This window comes from Juglans microcarpa x Juglans regia, chromosome 5D, assembly GCF_004785595.1.
Source record: "Juglans microcarpa x Juglans regia isolate MS1-56 chromosome 5D, Jm3101_v1.0, whole genome shotgun sequence".
Lineage (NCBI taxonomy): Eukaryota > Viridiplantae > Streptophyta > Magnoliopsida > Fagales > Juglandaceae > Juglans > Juglans microcarpa x Juglans regia.
This window is the reverse complement of record NC_054602.1, coordinates 34,813,104-34,824,759: the sequence shown is the minus strand read 5'-3', so window position 1 is coordinate 34,824,759 and position 11,656 is coordinate 34,813,104. Positions and strand designations below refer to the sequence as shown.

Below are 11,656 nucleotides of genomic sequence, written 5' to 3'. Positions count from 1 at the left end.
CAGTCGAGAGGGGTGCGCTGCATTTTGTTCATCCAATCCAATTGTAAGAGATTATCACGATCACATCGTTTTGATCACTGGTTAGGAAAAACAGAAACATAGGATAAAAACAGCCTAAAGATAATCCGATACACCGGTAAAGGACCACCACCGACGGTGGTGACGCGTATGGAACACGCACCGCATTGAGAACAAAATGAGCACGCAGATCTGAAAGATCCGAAGCCGTGGCATGGACAACTGCACACCGATTGTATCTACCGATTGTATATAGAAGAACTGATATTTTTTAAAGAAAAATACCATTCTTTCATTTTAATTCTTTTTAATCTCCAATCACATCTTCTTCTGATGTGACATATTTTAAGTCATTTTTTATTTAGATGGTAAAATCACTTAAAATATATTATATCAAGAAGTATGATCGGGTATGATCTAGAATGAAAAGTGATACCACTAGTACTCTTCTTGAAACTAGGCCGGCCTCACTCTTACTTATAATGGATACATAATTGAGAGAAGTTGTGCATGTCCACATTGAGAGAAGAAGCTTACTTTTCCGAAGTAGGTAATTGGAAGAGAACAGCTTAATGGTCACCATGTGAATCATGGTGTTGAAAGAAAGAGTAGAAGAAGAAATATTAGAGGCCATCGGGATCAAAGGAGGTTAATCCAGGTATTATTCTGATACCATAAGAATGTTTTCATAGAACCACCACACCTTTGAGGGTGGTGAATGTTTTCCATTTCTAGAGTTGTACAGAGTGTATACAGGGAATATACATCTATGGTAATTACAATTAGAATGGATAACATGTACAAAAATAAATGATCAATCTCCTAGTATCAATGGTTAATCATTACACATATGGAAAGCCTATCTAATTTAAGTGAGGATATCCGAGATAAATCCTCAACACATATGTGAACAAAATTTGTAACTAATAATCTTGTTAAAAGTAAAATTTGGTTTCCAAAGGCTCTTTAATTTGTACTCGCTTTCTTTGGTTTAAAGTTAATTATACATTTCTTAAGGATTATTATGATCATCGATCGTACTCATGTACTCATGTTTCATACTTGGACAAATGTGAAAAGGGTGAAACATATATAGCCATGTAGAAGATCACGAAGATCGAATTTCCACGGCCACTCTGTATATTATATGCTGACCCACACGCTAATTGCTTATAGTTGCAGGCCAATATCTTTGTTTGCTAGCTAGCTAGCATGCATGGCATGATCTACAAGACTTCAACTTAACGTTCCTATTATATATGTCACGATTGGCATGACAGAAATTAGCAACCTAGCTAGCTCGATCGATCTTCTAAGCCGCTCTAATGATCATTCAACGTACGTCTCTTGTGTGCGCAGTTGTCAACGAAGATTCTTTGCCTTGGTTATAAACCGTACAAATTGCGTTCGATACTATAGCTGCATGCAAGTACGTCCTATCCTATACTAAGATGCAGGTTGGAAAGTAGGTGTACTTAGCTAAAGATGTTAAATTAGGCTACATTTAATTAGATTCATAAGTTATTTGAGAGTAATGAAAATGATTTTAAATGAATTGGATAAAATATTAATAATTTTTTTTAATATTATTATTATTTTAAAAATTAAAAAAATTAAATTATTTATTACATTTTATATGAAAATTTAAAAAAATTATAATGATAAAATGATATGAGTTTTCAATTCAAACGGGACTTAATAAAGGGTGACTCACCTGGCTACTGACAGTACTTTTTTTAATGTATTTTTTAAAATAATTTTAAATAATATCTAAAAAAATATTAAAAATACTTAATTAATCATTAAATAAAAAAATTAAAAACATGTAGTAAAATTTTTAGTATCATCAAGTATATATAAAAAATGATTAATTAGTTGGACTAGCTACCTGTTATTATGTCAGCTATGATGTACATTTAGATCTAGTGTTAAGAGTAATTTTTTTTTTTTTTTCCAAATAATAGGCTACGTAGGTAGGTTTATTTGGTGACATATTATATATATTGTTGCTAATCAAATCAAAATTGAGGAGTTGTATCGACGTTGAGAACAAAATCAAAAGTACTCGATATACAAAGTGACAAACAAATTAAGGTACTATTTTTCAAATATGTAAAGCGGTCAGCAAATTAATTAATTAATTAGGCCATTCGGATTAGTTGGATGCAGGGGAAGAAATCAATTTAAAAGGAAATAAAGCGGTGCTATCTTAATAATAATATCTAGCTAGTAGATCAGCCGTACGTACCCACACGCGCGTACGTACGTCTCTTTCTATGTCCTTAATTTTCTGCAAGTTAATCAAAGGAGTAATGCTATATGTATAGTACACTCTTATCTTAGTGTGATCATATTAAATAGTATGTAGTATATTTATTAATTTGATCATATTAAGTAATATGTAGTACATTTATTATCATTAAATAATAAAAAAGTATAAAATAAATAATTATTTAATGGTGATAAATGTATAACATATTATGAAAGAAGAATGTTAGTATAATATATAAAATTTTCTTAATTAAAGTGTTGCAGCTTCCTAGCTAGAATCCCTGGTACAAAAGTTTGAGGTTAATTTCTAGAGAACTTCAAGAAATTAGATGATGATCAGTTTGAATAAAGAGGCAAAATATACCATTTCCTTGCATATTATACGTGGTGTGTGTATATATATAGGCAAAATATATCATCATGTGTTTGTCTTTTTAAAATTAGTTTGGGTCTTTTATTTTATTTTTATTTTTTATTTTTTTAATAGTTAAGGAAGTGACTATTAGTAAAGTGATGTATTTTTTTTTTTTAAAGAAAATGCTTATAGATGTTTAAAAAATATTTAAAAAAATATATAATTACACTACTGGTAAGTTTGAGAGGCCAAATTCATGGAACTGAGTACGAGCATCCATATATATATATATAGATCATATTTTTCCTAAAAGGATTTGCAGAGTGATCCACACGTCTGATCTTCTATATTGATATATATACATACATACTCACACTAGGACTTTCAACTAGGACGTTTCTTAATATTCTTTTCTTGACTTTGAACGTGTGAATCAAGTTTTCTAAATGATCATGATCGATGTCGACGACAAGCTAGATTCCAAGCGCGTATCATGTGCAACACAAGCTGAGTTGAACTGATATATATTGTGGATGCTGATGTTCAGGATTTTAGGCATCGCCATAGAGCTCCAATTATTATTTGTCGAAGACTTGGTTTGATTTGACGTCCTCGATCGTGGCCAGGCCACCCAGCCACAATGTTAGACTTCGTGTTCTAATTATCAGCAAAAGAAATATATATTGATCAGGACAACAAAACATGATAAAGAATTCCTACATCTTTTTTTTTAGAAATTAATGATTAAATTATTTGTAAATAGTAGTAAAATAATTTATAAATTATAATAAATAATTTATGAATAATAATGAAGTAGTCTGAGAACAATTGTATTTCCTAACATTATATCCTATGTAACAACTAATTAATTACGACTTTTATATACCTAGCTAGTGAATAAACTAATATTTTTTAAAGTTTTATTTTGATTTAATGTACTGAAATTTAAAAGAAAAAGAATATTATATTTGAGAAGTTGGTGAATTATAATTACTGTATCACTACCATTTTTTTTTTTTTAGTATTCCGAACAGTACTATATATGGACCAAACCATGCAACCTCGATTGGTATGGGACTGCCTGCACTGGCTAAACCCAGTCAACGGGGTGGTTCCAGTTGGTCGATACGTACTGATCTTAACCCCTTCTCGATTGACCGATCAACCACTTTGTTAATTTTATTAGACGGAAAATGATTTTGCCTCCTATTTTGATTGTTAATATATTTAATTCTTTTTAATGATTAAGAAAGTAATTATTAATATATTAGTGTATTTTTTATTTTTTAGAAAATATTTGAAAACATTTAAAAATATATGAAAAATAATAATAATAATGATAATGAAGTGGCATTTGGCCAAACGGCATGCCCAACAGTCACAGTTGGGCGGCATAGTAGCTGTACGCTTTGATAGAAAAGGTGATTTCAAAGTACTAAGCTACTATTTGAGTAGTGAGTTGAAATGAGATAAGTTGAGATGAAAATTAAAAATTAAATAAAATATTATTATAATGTTATTTTTTAATATATATTATTTTAAAATTTGAAAAAGTTGAATTACTTATTATATTTTATATGAAAATTTTAAAAATTTAAAAATTTTCACTATTGTTTACGACTGATTCTCATCAACGGGGCTTTGCGAATCGTCTCCAGTGCCAAGCGGCATCTTTGATACTAAAGTTTATAGGTCATGTCCAAGTATTTTAATCTTATTTACCGTTCGTACGTGTATTTGGAAAAAAAGTGAGCGAGCAACCATAGTAAGGAAAAAGTACTTGTTATTTATTAATAAAAATTATTTTAGACACAAAATAATTATATAAAAATAAATTTATAAATTGATTTAATTTAATACAGTATGTTAAAGGATAAAAAATGTGAAAAGGGTTAAACATATATAGCCATGCAGAAGATCACGTAGATCGAATTTCCACGGCCACTCTGCATATTATATGCTGATCCACACGCTAATTGCTTAAAGTTGCTGGGCAATATCTTTGTTTGCTTGCTAGCAGCCTAGCATGCATGGCATCATCTACAAGGCTTCAAATTAACGTTCCCATTATATATGTCACGATTAGCAAGACAGAAATGAGCAACCTAGCTAGCTCGATCTTCTAGGCCGCTCTAATGATCATTCAACGTACGTCTCTTGTGAGCGCGGTTGTCAACAAAGATTCTTTGCCGGGGTTATAAACTGCATGAATTGCGTGTTAGATACTATGCCTGCATGCAAGTACGTCCTATACTAAGATGCAGATTGGAAAGTAGGTGTACTTAGCTAGCCATGTTAAGATTAAGAAATGAGTGAGTTGAGGATAAATTCAATAAAATATTATTTTTAATATTATTATTATTTTAAAAGTTAAAAAAATTAATTAATTATTATATTTTATTTAAAAATTTAAAAAAAATTACAATAATAATATAAGATTAACTAAGATTAATTAAAGAGTGGCTTGATATTAAGATAGCACAGCTAGCTAGTGGATCAGAGGTACGTCTCCACACGCGCATACGTACGTCTCTAATTCCTTAATTTTCTGCATGTTAATTAAAGTGTTGCAGCTTGCTAGCTCTGGAATCCCATGTACAAAAGTTTGAGGTTAATTTCTAGAGAACTTCAAGAAATTAATTAGCTGATCAGTTTGAATAAACAGGCAAAATATACCATTTGCTTGCATATACGTGTGTGTATATATATATATAGGCAAAATATATCATCATGAGTTTGTCTTTTTGAAATTAGGTTTGGGTATTTTATTTTATTTTATTATTTTAATAGTTAAGAAAGTGATTATTAGTGAAATTATGTATTTTTTTGTTTTTAAAAAATGATTATAGATTTAAAAAAAATAATTAAAAGAAAAATAAATTAAAAAAAATATATATTACACTAGTAGTAAATTTGAGAGGTCAAATTCATGGAACTGAGTAGCAGCATCCATGTATCTATATCTATATATATATATATATATATATATATAGTTCATATATTTCCTACAAGGATTTGCAGAGTGATACACACGTCTCATCTATATTGATATAGATATATATATAGAGAGAGAGATACACACACTAGGACTTTCAACTAGGACGTTTCTTTTAATATTGATCTTTTCTTGACTTTGAACGTGTAAATCAAGTTTTCTAAATCATGATGTCGACGACAAAGTAGATTCCAAGAGCGTATGTGCAACACAAGCTGAATACGTAGTACTGATATACATTGTGGATGCTGATGATCAGGATTTTAGGCATCGCCATAGAGCTTCAATTATTATATGTAGAAGACTTGGTTTGACTTGACGTCCTCGATCGTGGCCAGGCCACCAAGCCACAATGTTAGACTTCGTGTTCTAATTATCAGCAAAAGAAATATCGATCAGGACAACATTTTTTGTAGAAATTAATCATTAAAGTTGTTCCTTTGGATGCTAAGAGTATATTAAATTATTTATAAATAGTAATAAAATAATTTATTAATTATAATAAATGATTTATAAATAATAATGAATTAACCTAAGAACAGTTGTATTGATCCCAAACATATGATCCTAAGTAACAACTAATTAATTACAACTTTTATACACCCAGTGAATAAAATAATATTTTTTTTAAGTTTTATTTTGATTTAATGTACTTAAATTTAAAAGAAAAGAATATTATATTTGAGAAGTTGTGGGTGAATTATAATTACTGTATATATGGACCAAACCATGCAACGTACGTCTCATCTATACTGATCTTCACCCCTTCTCGATTGACCGATCAACCACTTTGTTAATTTGGTTAGAAGGAAATTGATAGTATGTCCAAGATTTTTCCTCATTTTGATTGTTAATATATTTAATTTTTTTTTTGTATTGATATATTTTTTATTTTTAAAAATATTAAGAAAATATAATAATAATAATAATAATAATAAAGTGGCATTTGGCCAAATGGCATGCTCAACGATCACCGTTGAGCGGCACAGTAGCAGTACTCTTTGGTAGAAAGGGCAATCTCAAAGTACTAAAATATTATTTAGATAGTAGGTTGAGATGAGATTAATTGAAATAAAAGTTAAAAATTAAATAAAATATTATTTTTTAATATTATTATTATTTTTAAATTTAAAAAAATTAAATTATTTATTATATTTTATGTGAAGATTTTAAAATATTATAATAATAAAATAAAATTAAATAAAATAAAATGAGATGAGATAAAAGATTTATAAGGAGCCTAATTCTCATCAACGTGGCTCTGCGAATCGTCTCCATGGTATAGCACGTACAGCCGGCACACTTCTCAAGTGCCAAGCGGCATCTTTGATACTAAAGTTTATAGATCATGTCCATGTATTTTAATCTTATTTACCGTACGTACGTGTATTTGAAAAGAAAGTGAGCGGGCAACCATAGCAATGAGAAAGTACTTGTTATTTATCAACAAAAATAGTTTAGTATAAAAAAAAAAATTACACAAAAATATATTTATAAATTAATTTAACTTGATGCAGTATGTTAAATAGTAAAATTATATATATATATATTTTTAACTTTCATTTAATAATAATGAAACTGGGGAGCAATTGTATCTAATAATTAATTAGCATGTTAATATGAGGAGATATATATAGTACTTAATGATGTAAGTACATGGCATAATTGTTAAGAGTAACTTCATCATGTTTTGAAAATTATATAGTATATAAAAATAACTAACATTCATAATTTGATCTCTTCATCATTAATTCATACAAACTTGTTATACTTTCAACAAGTCAAATGAACCACATGATCACTTTATAATTTTTAAAAAATAGCACGAGCTATATATGTAGTTATATATATGAGACTCGATCGAAAAGGATCCTGGCTGGTGTACTTAATTATGCTTTGTCTTAGTTGACTTTGCGGCAATTTGTCCTGATCTGCCCACTTGAACCAGTTAGTGGGCTAAGGTTTCCCATCTTCACCATTGCATTGGCAAAGTCTGTTTGGAAGCTTGCTGGGTTGGAGATATAACCATTAACTTGAGCGTCTGTGGAACCCCCGCTGAAGAGCTGTTGGTCTGAGTGCAAGAGACCCTTTTTGGCCACCAAATTCCTAAAGTAAGCGTTGTCAAAAGATGCCGGACTCGTGACATCAAGAGGGGAAAGGTTGTCGTCTCCTGCCGGCCCCGTGCTTGGACACTTGGATTGCAGCGATGTTTTGAAAGAGGAATCTATGTCGGTGTCATTGTAAATCCTTGGCCTGAAGGATACGCACCTTGCTTGACCTATTGTGTGAGATCCTGCATGCAGAAAGAAATCATATATAGCGAAACATTGTATGGTTAATTAATTAGGTTTAGTCATTTATAAAACTTATAAAGAGTTCCTTAAAAATTAATGGGTTAAAATTAGGGATAAACATGATTTAAGCGAGCACACCTGAAAGAGCCACCATTTCTTTGGCAGTAAAACCTTTGTTTGAGAAGGCACTAATAAGGCCACTAAGACTCAATGTTGGAGGAGGGAGGTTGCTATTTGCCGCAGCTGCACTTGCGGTTGTGGAATCTCTTCTTCCCAATTGAACTGTCCAACTACGTCCACCTAGCTGCAGAATGCAATAATTAATTATTCGATAATATCAGCAAAATTGAACAAAAAGAACAGCAAGATTTTGAAATGTTAAAAATATTTTAGCTAGCTTTAAAGGAATATTAAATTTATTAATTTTTCTTTTTTAATTCCTTACAGCGACGACGGAGTCTCTCGCAGCAACTGCTACAATATCAGCACAAGACACAACACCAGGGCAGATTTTCTCCACTTGAGATTTGATGTTGTCTATTACTTCATATCCCCTTACTGAATTGTCATTGGGCCCCGCAGTTTTCTCTCCTCCCGCGTCCAACAGAATAGATGCGTCGCACCCCTGTTACAGATCATCGACAATAATATTAATGTTACTCAAACTTGTTATATATTTTCCTTGTTAATTTCAGGAATCCTACCGTATATATAAATATATATAAGTGTCAAGATTCAAGTACTGTCGTTTTATATATATATATATATATACAAGTTTATTAATTTGTTCTTTCGTGTGTACGTGTCATGAAACCTAATTAGCGGAATAACCCTTTCCTTACAAATCATAAATCTTAATTTAAACGTACGTACGTGAGGCTATATGGAACTTATAAAGTACAGCACAATCAAGAGTTAATCTTTATTTGATAAAAAGCAATGCATGCAAAAAAATAAATAGCACCGACAGTATTGTATATACACGATATACACATCTACACACACGTGTATGTGTCTAAATTTTGGTTACAGATTAACAGGGGCGCGCGTGTCCAATATTAATAGCTATATATTCTTCTTCTTTATTTATTTTTTTATTTTTCCATTCCTTCTACTTTAATCCAAAGGGGAAAATGGAAAAAGAATATTGGAAAGGCGGAGATCACCTTTCGGTCATGTCTTTGGGTTGGGACCAAAACTATCCAGCTTACCTTTTTGGTCTGTGTCTAAATTTCTGGAAAGGCGTGCTGATTGAAAAGAAAAAGAGATATTATCATAAACTAAGGATTTTTCATTTTCATTTCTTTTCTTTCATGCTTACAAGATAGGAACTGTATAGTTGGAAAAGTCAAAACAGATCATGAGCATGCAATATTTACTAAAACCAAATCGAAGGTCGCGCACTGCTATTTAATTACTATATATAGCTGATTTTTCAGATAAAAACCTCTTTAAATAAGAGAGATAGATGCAAATACTTACCAAACTTGGTAAACGTATGTAAAGAAAACTATACAGTGAAACTAAATAAAAAAGGTTCGAAATATCTTAATTAAAGACCCAGATTTTTGCAGCTTAAACATAAATTAAAATGGTCAATCAATCACCAGTAGTGACTTTGTTGCATGCGCTCTCTCTCACACACCCCTCCTCACGCAACAGATCTATGCAGTCTACAGACATATATGCTGATAAGATACTAAATAAGGTAAAAGAAAGAAAAGGAGAAAGTGAGAGAGATGACTTGCATTAACAAAGCAGTCATGAAAATGAAGACGTAGCAATGATGCTCCCATGCGTTTCTCACTTGACACAGCAGAGACAACACCTGATTTAATGGTGGAAAGGGCATTAGGGCACGAAGTTGCATAGAAATTAGAGGATAACTGAGCAGAAGCCAGTCCCACAACAAGTGAAAAGAAAAGGCATAATTTAGTGGCAGTGGCTGGAATGAAGGCCGAGGTGGGATGCAGATCATAGGAAGCCATGACTAATGATTTGGTTGGACGAAGAAGAAAAAGGAGGCCTTTTGCTTGGTGCGTGGATATATAAGGTGCAAGAGGTAACATGTATTTATAGAGGAGCTCTGAGAAGACCGTCGGCGTGTATGCATTTTCCTCATGCATTGAGTCGGCGTTAGGAGCAAACAGAATAATAATAATAAAAAAAAAAAAACAGCATAAATATAATTTGCGTAAATATATAAGCTAGGAGGTATCCATTCGGGGTATAATCCAACTTCTAAATTATTGGTTTAAACAATAAATTAATTAGCTAGCGAGTTCCGTGTACAAATTAGTCTATATTGTCCTATAAATTATTAAAAGAACCCGCGTTAAACTTAATTGTCATTTTTTTTTTTCAAGTGCTCAAAAGATGTCAATTTATTCTTAGTAATTTCAAGTAAATTAATGCATGCACAATTGGCTGGCCAATGGAATTCCCAAAAGAGAAATTGATATGGCGCGAGCTATCGAAGAACGTAGCATAGATGACTCGGCGCTAGTCACTTTCGCTACGTTATCTACTTTGTGATTAGTTTCAATGTTACTGTTCCATCAAGTTAATTAATCCATGATTCCATATGCTTTATTAGCTAGCTAGGTTGGGAAAAAAACGCATCGGCGTAGAAAAAGATCATGAATTTAGGTACGACTGGGCCAAGGCAGCGTTTGTCGAGATAGATAGCTAGCTAATATATATTGTTTGTCGGATATCCAATCAACAGAACTGTTTATAATCCGTCTTCACACTGTATATAAAATAAGATATATAAATTTTAGTACTCGCGCGACTAAATAGGAAAATAAATAAAATCCTTAACTAGGTTTTGATATATATGGTATTATGGTATATGACATTGTAAATTAAAGTTCCTAATTTTAATGTAAAATAGATCATATGATGTAATATTTAGGGCCTGTTTATAAAATATTACTCTTTTTTTTTTTTAATTATTTTCTTTATGTAGACTTACGTAAATTTCTATTGTAAATCTCTCTAGCTGTACATGATGAATCTTCCCATCTCACATGCCATTAGAAACATTCCGGCCCATACAGTACTAATTAATCATGTGTTTGCATGAGACAGAAACGACAACGACATTAAGGTTAAAGCTGGTTTCGTGTCTGAATTTCTTGGTGGTGGGAGTAGTACTTCGTTTTTTCCAGATCAAATTAATATATGTATATATAATATAAACTGGTTTACTTATCACTGGCTAAAAACCATTTCATTCGCAGCGTTGATTGCGCGCGACCTTTCCTTGAAATATTATATATTTTTCCTTGCTAAGTTATAAATAAAAATAAAAATATAAAATTAAGTGAGAGAGAGAGAGAGAGAGAGAGAGTGAACGGAAAGCTGGTCAATATATCATTTATATATTCATTTGCAAAATTAAGTGCCCTTAATATATATATATATATATATATATATATTTATATTGTATAGCTAACTGTACGTGTTCCAAGTAGATTGATGATGATCATGACTTGATAAATCTGATGCATGCATGCATGGAACGAGCTGGGGATTCAAATCAATCAATGAGAATATACCCATATATATTATCACTAATCTCTATTTAAGAATGCCAGTACCCTTTGACACATGCAAGCAAGCATTTCCAATAACCAAATGAAAACGACCGTGGACTTATCTGTATTAATTAATGCTTCATTTGTTAAGTCATTGCAACATGATATTTTTAGTTTTAAT

General features: G+C 31.2%; 1 protein-coding gene across 2 annotated transcripts; it reads right to left on the bottom strand.

Annotated features, from left to right (window-relative positions):
• Positions 1 to 3,160: 3,160 nt before the first annotated feature.
• Positions 3,161 to 10,035, bottom strand: LOC121266281 (cationic peroxidase 1-like). 2 transcript variants are annotated; one of them, XR_005940769.1, is made up of 7 exons: positions 9,682 to 10,035; positions 8,379 to 8,558; positions 8,072 to 8,237; positions 7,502 to 7,932; positions 5,982 to 6,036; positions 5,880 to 5,892; positions 3,161 to 3,247 (listed from the first exon to the last, which is right to left on the bottom strand). XR_005940769.1 is itself a non-coding variant. In XM_041170063.1 (5 exons), exons 1-4 carry the CDS (start codon positions 10,000 to 10,002, stop codon positions 7,541 to 7,543), a joined length of 1,059 nt encoding a protein of 352 aa, XP_041025997.1. In that variant the 5' UTR covers positions 10,003 to 10,035; the 3' UTR covers positions 5,844 to 6,036; positions 7,502 to 7,540. The 2 variants fall into 2 exon arrangements, 1 of the variants encoding a protein (XP_041025997.1); XM_041170063.1 differs by lacking the exon at positions 3,161 to 3,247 and having other exon boundaries at positions 5,844 to 6,036.
• Positions 10,036 to 11,656: the final 1,621 nt, after the last annotated feature.

Bases quoted from the DNA above. Each gene is read 5' to 3' on its own strand.
- LOC121266281 (XM_041170063.1), bottom strand. From the start codon at position 10,002: ATGTTACCTCTTGCACCTTATATATCCACGCACCAAGCAAAAGGCCTC. The intron at 8,559-9,681 runs GCAAGTCATCTC...GATCTGTAACAG, and splicing joins TTCATGACTGCTTTGTTAAT to GGGTGCGACGCATCTATTCT. The intron at 8,238-8,378 runs GTAAGGAATTAA...TGCATTCTGCAG, and splicing joins CGAGAGACTCCGTCGTCGCT to CTAGGTGGACGTAGTTGGAC.